Source organism: Pollachius pollachius (assembly GCF_949987615.1).
Source record: "Pollachius pollachius genome assembly, chromosome: 9".
NCBI lineage: Eukaryota > Metazoa > Chordata > Actinopteri > Gadiformes > Gadidae > Pollachius > Pollachius pollachius.
In genome coordinates this window covers 14,807,763-14,815,454 of record NC_136942.1, presented here as the reverse complement: position 1 = coordinate 14,815,454, position 7,692 = coordinate 14,807,763, and the positions used below count along the sequence as shown (strand labels likewise).

General features: G+C 45.3%; 1 protein-coding gene across 1 annotated transcript in view; it reads right to left on the bottom strand.

The window, feature by feature from the left end:
* The window catches only part of LOC307081098 (NT-3 growth factor receptor-like), a gene marked incomplete at its 5' end in the record, with an annotated part of 112,412 nt that extends 105,754 nt beyond the window's left edge, over window positions 1–6,658 (bottom strand). The window contains one exon of the mRNA XM_079744133.1: window positions 6,396–6,658. Coding sequence (XP_079600259.1) covers window positions 6,396–6,658 — 263 coding nt within the window. The remainder of the gene's footprint in view (window positions 1–6,395) is intronic.
* Window positions 6,659–7,692: the final 1,034 nt, after the last annotated feature.

Below are 7,692 nucleotides of genomic sequence, written 5' to 3'. Positions count from 1 at the left end.
ATGCTCACTTCATCTCACCCTTTCAAAAATAGGGACCTTAATAACAACGATTCAACCACGAAGCAAACAGGAAGCTACCTAGCAAATACCTAAACAACCTAGGAAGGCAAAGGTAATAGTGACTAGGAGACAGAGTTGTTTTGCAACATAGGGGATTTCATGACTGGAGATTCAGAAATGTTCAACTGCTTGAATTACCTTGGCGCATTGAATAAAATGGGATGTGTTGGTAGTGGCATCAAGTAAGAATGGCATTTGAAAAGCTAAATGCATCTCAATCCTATAGAAAGAGCAGCTCACGAGTTGCACATGTTTGAGCAGCCATATATCTCCAAGGCCCTTTTTATGGGGCCTTGTCCAAAGGATGCCCTCACAGCCAGAGACTCCTGCACAGTTATTTTTTCCTTACATAAAGAACACGTAATACCTAGCCTGGGAGCCACAGAACCCACGGCAGCAGTGGATAGTTAAAAAAAGAACCATATAAATGAAAAAATAAAAAGTAGCAGTTTTTACAGTGCACTCACACAGGTCACTGAGAACCCCCCTTGAATACCATGTAAGGTTAGAGTTTGGCCTTGCTTTGTCGTGCAGGGAAATATGGAAAAAAAGATTGAACTTAGGGTCAGTGGCAGGTATATCAGCCATGGCAGACATTGCACATTTCACAGATTGTGTGCTGTTTTGAAGGGCAGGAATACAGGGAGGAGGTAAACAGTGAGGCGTATCTGAGAATGACTCCGCCGTTTTTTTTATATAGATCAAATACAGATTCTGGTGGTTATATAAATGAATAATTAAATGACTAATAAATACTGGTGTGTTGACACACACACACACACACACACACACACACACACACACACACACACACACACACACACAAGCATGTAGAGGAGGAAGCCATCATATCACCCTCTTGTGGTTAGCATCAAAGACTAGCAAGCGTGAAGAAGGAGGGAGAAATTGACAGAAAGGAAGTGGAAGAGTGGCAAAAGAGACTTGACCTCTTTAATAAGAGTCCCTAACCTTGTTTTGATCCACTTTAATAACTTTGCTCTTTTAATAACAACTTGGCCAAATTAGCATTGACGCAAGGTTGTGTCTTTCGTAAAGCCAATGAAACAATATCACCCTTAGACCTATGGCGACCAGCAGAGAGAAACAGCCTTAAGCTTCTCGGACATCATGCTATTTGGCTCCCCGTTGAGGATACAATGCCATGATCCGTACGCGCCTTAACGGAATGGAAATGTTATATTGGCTCAGAGCCTCACAATGCGTTCCCGTCTCCGAGCAAAATTAGAAGCGTTGATGGCAGAGTCTGCACACTTTACAATTGGTTCCTTCTGGTAAAGACGTAGTAGTGTTTGTGTGTGTGTGTCTTTGTCTGTGTGTGTGAGAGTATGCGTATGCGAATGTGTGTGTATGTGTGTGTATTTGTATGGGAATGTGTGTGTGTGTGTGTGTGTGTGTATTTGTGTGTGTGTGTGTGTATGTGTGTGTGTGCATGTGTGTATGCGTGTGTGTGTGTGTGAGAGTGCATCTGTGTGTGTGTGTGTGTCTGTGTGTGTGTGTGTGTGTGTGTGTGTGTGTATGTGTGTGTTTGCATGTGAGTGAGTGAGTGAGTGAGAGAGGGTGTTTGCTTTCTAGTGCGTTGGCGTATGAGTGTGACCTTATAATGTGTGGGCAGAAAAGGAAAGTGATTCACTGCATTTAGTTGTTATGCTCAATGCAATCACTACACAATTGCTCGCATAAAAATATGTGTACATATGTGTGTATCTGTGAGTGAGTGTATGCGTAGGCTTTGATTTGTCCTATTTTTTTCTCTTCTTTCACCAACCGGACACAGCACTAATACAAATAATTTCGATTTATTTTTCTCTATTTATATTCTGGTGAGGACTGATGTTGTGGTTCTCCAACCGCCAAACGCTCTTCTAAAAAGCGCTGCGTCAAACACGTAACATGGTTTGACTCAAATCCACCGATTTAAAAACGGTGACCCTTTAAGTTATCGACAATCTGGTACTGCATTAGTGCATTACTCAGGCTAATATTGACATTAACCATATAGACTTGGGACAGAAATGTTCCAATAGCGTCATTAGCGCAGCTCCGTTCCAGTGCCATTTGTGCTCCATCCATAAAATGATTCATTGGAAGTCCTCTGCCGGGTGCATTAGGAGAAGATGGGGTCATTTCTTGTTTATCATGTGCAACACGCTTCCACTGCCAGACAGAGTTACCTCTCTGAGCCTTTTTGTGACTAATGAATCATTTGAGGCAAACCAAAGGTCTCGGGAAAAGAGGAACTTAGGTGTCAAGGTGTCCCAGCTAGCCCAATTAAGTGAAATGTGTATTATGGTCTCTGCTCAGTACATAGGAACCCTTTCAATAGATGCATACACATCGACATTAACACCCGCCCCCTAAAACACACACACACACACACACACACACACACACACACCTACAGATACACACACACACCTACATACACACTCACGCACACTCACACACGACATGATGAAGGGTGTCACTTTGACATGGTACAATCTGGCTGCTAATGTTATGGATTTATTTGGCTTCTGAATATTAAGATAATCGTTGAAGCCGCTGATTCATTCTGTTTAAGATCCGGGCCAAAATGATGAGAGAGAGCGAGGAAGATAGAGAGTGATAGAGGGAAAAGAGCGAGAGAAAGAGAGGAAGAGCAAGAGAGAGGATGAGAGAGATCGGGATATAGAGAAGCAAATATAAATTTGCATTCACCTTGTTTGATATTGCAGAAGTAATTTGAATTCTTCATAATCTGTGAATAATAATTGAAAGTTGAGAAACAAAACAAAACGAATTGAGTGTATTAAAACGGTAGCACGCCATTCTTATGAAAGAGACAGTCAGACAGTGTGTGAGTGTGTGTGTGTGTGACGTCAACTATAAATGTCGTTTTTTGGGAAAGGGGGGAGGGGGGTGGTTAACAAAGTCTGTATAGATACAGGCTTTCAGGATTCAGGCCAGTATCATGAAGCCTTTCCTTCTTCAAAGTTCATATTAATGTGTTCTCAGCGAGAGGGAGCTGTCTACCCATGCTGATGGTGCTGATTTCCATTCCCTTCCAAACCATGATTCCACTAAAGGCCCGGTAACTCTTCCACAATCTCTCTCCCTTCCTTCTATTTATCACTCCCCAGACTAATCAAACATTTAAACCATGTCCTCCGAAATGCACAATGTTCCAACCTTGTCCTATATCTCTTTTTTCTTTTAACATTTCTTTCATTGTTTGAATCATGGTTAAAAAAAAAACATCATCCTTGCTGGAGGATAGGCTTCTATGGAACACAATGATCCAAGAAGCCTCCCAGCCCCACAAACCCCCTAAACCAGATCCGGCATGTCCTCTTCATCAGAAAGAGATCAGTCTGAATATTGCAGAGAGTTAGCTGGGCTAAAGGAAAGATAAGCTATTGCCACTACCCCAGTGTAGTTTGCCATTTTCCTGGGAAACTGTCTTTAACAAAGGGATCAATACCGAATCAAGCTTTTTCTTCAAGCGATAATAATCGATCACCTGTAAGTTTCAGTGATATGTCTCAATAGCTTCCTTCTCTCTCGTTCATTTTAATTCGCACCTCTGTTGTTGTAAAATAAGGTATCGATAGACTACCGCCTGTGTAGCCGTCGTGCAGCCATGACAAAGATGAGACTGTGTTTTACCGCCATTTACCATGATAAAAGTGAGCTAAAGTGCTTGAAAAAAAGGAAAGCATGAGAAAAAAAAACGAGCTAAAGAGAGATAGGTGGGTGGAGCGGAAGAAGGAGAGGGAGAGAGAAAGAGAAAGAGAGAGCTAGAGTGGGATAGGTTGGTAGAAAGAGAGAGAGAGAGAGAGAGAGAGAGAGAGAGAGAGAGAGAGAGAGAGGAGACATTTCTGACTATTTTGTTAAGTGAAAAGAAAAGATATGGCACAATATGGAAAATCGTAGGACGTTCTTTGCGATCTTCTTCCAATCCCTGCAAATAATAGGAAGATTGAACTTTTCCCACCTGAGCTAAGAGTCTTGTTTTCATGTAGGGAGTGCGTCCAGCTTACGTGAGGAGACTTTAAAGTGAGTGACGTCTAAAAATAGAATAGTCAGCATCACCTCGAGTTGGGACCTCGATGAGAGCATCTGATCAAATGCGAGCCACATCACGAAAATATCTGAAAGATTGTCGTTGCACTGATTTAGATGATAGGGGTCGGGGGGGGAGTCATCACAAGCTACGGTTGGTTCCCTACAAGGTGAAAAAAAACCACAAACTGTTCAAAGGCGGGGTTTTAATTTTCAGTGAAACACCATAAAACGAGAAATCAGTGGCTCAATAATGACTGAATGCGGGGTGGATCGATATTCATCATTTGGTAGCAGATGTAACTCCTGCACGGCGCACAGACTGCGTTTCGTTGCCGGGCGAACCAAGAAGGATCGCGACGCGAAAGAAACGGCAATATATATAAATCTACAACAAAATACCGCCCAAAAGCATCCGTCTCGTTCCACCCACTTAGTCAGGCTGATGCGGGACATTGGCGGCAGAAATCTATTGATTTACAGTAGATCCTACTGCAAACTTAGGTTATCGCCTGGCCTACCTCGTGGCCAAAGCCTACTACACTCTCCTGTGACAACTTGTCCACATTTTTCCCTGGATCCTGAGCCTTGTAAGATATGCGTGTAACCAGTAGTTGGGATCCTGCCTGCCGGCTACACCTATGAGGATGAGCAACACGCTGGTTCCAGCCCTCGGAGCTGGGCTGCTGATGCTGCTGCTACTGCGCCACATTCTTCCGGGGGGCAGTAGGCTTCCTGACTGGAATGCAAAGCAGCTGTTGCACAAGGCAAGCAGCTAAATGTCCGCATATCGCTGTCATCACACTTTTAACTGCGGCGGGATTAGATCCGCTTCAATACGGTTTTTTTTTCCCCATGATCAAACGGATCATTGACTTCTTCACCTTAACCTCCCCCCCCCCCCCCCCCCCCCCCCCCCTTTACCCGTAGGCCTATACGCAGGTATGGTCATTGATTCAGTGTGTGCATTCACGGCACATTACAAACGCCGATGTTCTAATAATCCACATTGGCGGTCTGGAAAAGCCTCATGGTGGAAGGTTGCGCGCGTTTGCGAATTTTTCAAGTGAACAAGTGTGCGCGCCCCCGTGGATGCAGGCTACAGTACGTGGGCTACAATGCACCAACAGGTCTCCCATCCATCCACATAATAATCCCCCCTTGTATAAAGTCTGTGTGTGCGTGAGCGTGTGTGTGTGTGTGTGTGTGTGTGTGTGTGTGTGTGTGTGTGTGTGTGTGTGTGTGTGTGTGTAGGCCTACTCAGTAATGGGAGCATCTCAGGGGCTTCGTGATATCATAGAATGGTCGTTATAGCAATCCAATGACGTGAGCGAATGCGATGCTGTGATTTGTTCCACCGACAGAACATTATGCTTGAATTGTATTTGCCCTGAATGAATCTTCTGTGCCATAAAGAAGTCGTCCAGAATGGGATGCAGGTTGAACCACATAGCCTACAGCAAGCAGGCTAGTAGGCTGTAGACAACAACAGTGATATTAGTAAATAAATATCCCCTCCTCATCCTGTTATATAGGTCCAGACTTCCCGAACTCAGAATAAAGGGGTTTATGGAATGGCGGTTAAGGCGACTGGACGGTGATTTCCTGAGTGCTTCTCGGGCAACAGCCTACGCGATAGGACTGTTATATATAGGTGTGAGGATCGCTAACGTCTAAAGCCGTGCGATCACCTCAGTAGGCATGTGGCCTATACGTGCTGTGTAGGTCGGCCAGTGTGGAGCCCGTTGCGGACCATCGCTTCTCCCATTCATCCATCCCTTTTCACTTCCCTAAATGTTCAAATGACGCAGGGCGGCGTGTTTGGAACATTTTGTAAAAACACTGGTGCCTATCTTGTGTCGTACGCAAGGTGCACACTCCTCACAGCCGGATAATTACATTTCGGAAAGTGTTTTTGCTCTTGATTCAAGACGCGTGACAACAGAGGTGGCATTGTGTCAATAATGCCTTTTTATAGGCTTCTTGTTCAAGCCCCCCCCCCCCCCCCCCCAAATACAAGTATAACCCCTTATCCCTTCTGTTCTCCAAGGTAGAATCAACTCACGCCAAGCCTGAAGGACACGTTTGGAACTTTGTGAGGGGATTTATGTCTTTAGCATCCAATGCATTGGCCCCGTGGTTAACGTTGATTAAGTTAGTGTAAGGCTGGGTATAGGCGGACATGCTTAAGTAAGGTGCCAAACTTGATAAAGGGTGTGCTTTTTTGTGTATATCAACATGGGGAAACCGGACTGCCTGAATTCAATACTTACATGGAGGTGATGTTTTGGGAAAGGTCTTCATTGAGCCCCGTGCTATTCCCATTGGTTCCCGTGCCCTGAAAGGACAATAGTGGGAAAATTTTCTCGTCGTTGGAATTGTTGCAGTATATCTCGCTGGACGAACAGGTGCACGTAGGTGGACAGTCGAGCATCGAGCTCAGATAGTTCTGAAAAACGCTGAGAAGAAAGAGCAGCCTCCAACAACAATAAATCCTCGGCGGAGACACACAGAAACACACACCAAACAAATCCATGGTTGGTCCGAGTAGGAGTCCCCAAGGTTTCGTCGAATGGAAGATTAGGTTTGCACGGTTGAAACTAATGACGTAGAAATCCTATTTTCTGAGGGTGAAAATGAAATACCCTTAACCAATTGGGTATAATGGGAGCGCGCCGCGCGCCCCAATCCGTCTATTTGTGCGGGAGCGTGTAGGTATGTCAAGATATGTCGATGGGAAAAACCACTGTTGGTCTGTCTCTCAAAAATCAAAAAAAAGAGGATCGCGAAAGGAAAAAAAACATGAAATTACTCCGTTGAATCAGAAACGGCCGATCGGTTCATGTAGTTCCGACTGATCATCCCTGCGTCGTTTAGTCATCCCTCCGTCGCCTTCTCTAGCGCGCACTGTTGCTGCTGCTGCTGCCTCGGAGAGGTGCAAGGCTGCCGGGTAAGAGACTGGGAACGAGCGAGGGGGGGAGAGAGAGAGGGCGAGTGAGAGAACGATATAGAGCGTTTGAAGAGAGCGAGAGCGAGAGAGAGAGAGAGAGAGAGAGAGAGAGAGAGAGAGAGAGAGAGAGAGAGAGAGAGAGAGAGAGAGAGAGAGATAGCGAGAGAGCGAGAGAGAGAGAGAGAGAGAGAGAGAGAGAGAGAGAGAGAGAGAGAGCGAGCATGAGAGAAGAAGAGGACGACCGAGTTCCAAGTCCCACCTACTGGTCAAAGAGGAAATTGACACAAGTGCGCGCACACACTGGTGCTCAGAATCCTCATCTTGCGGTGTTTCCATGTTCTACATATACGCTTCATATAAAATAGGTGTATCGGTCTCAACCGTCCATTAAACTAACCTAAAATACAAGTCTTATGCACTCCCAATGATCAAACACGTCAGCCCGGAAACGATCTCCTCTTGAGCAAATAACAGCCCTCGACGGACATACATTCCTACGTTACTTTACACCTCAAAACCACATTCGGCACCGGGAGGACAGCAGTGGGAGGTGGGAGGTGGGGGGTGGAGGTGATGCTGAGCAGCTGCGCCGTCTGTGTTACAGACAACACCTCCAGCAG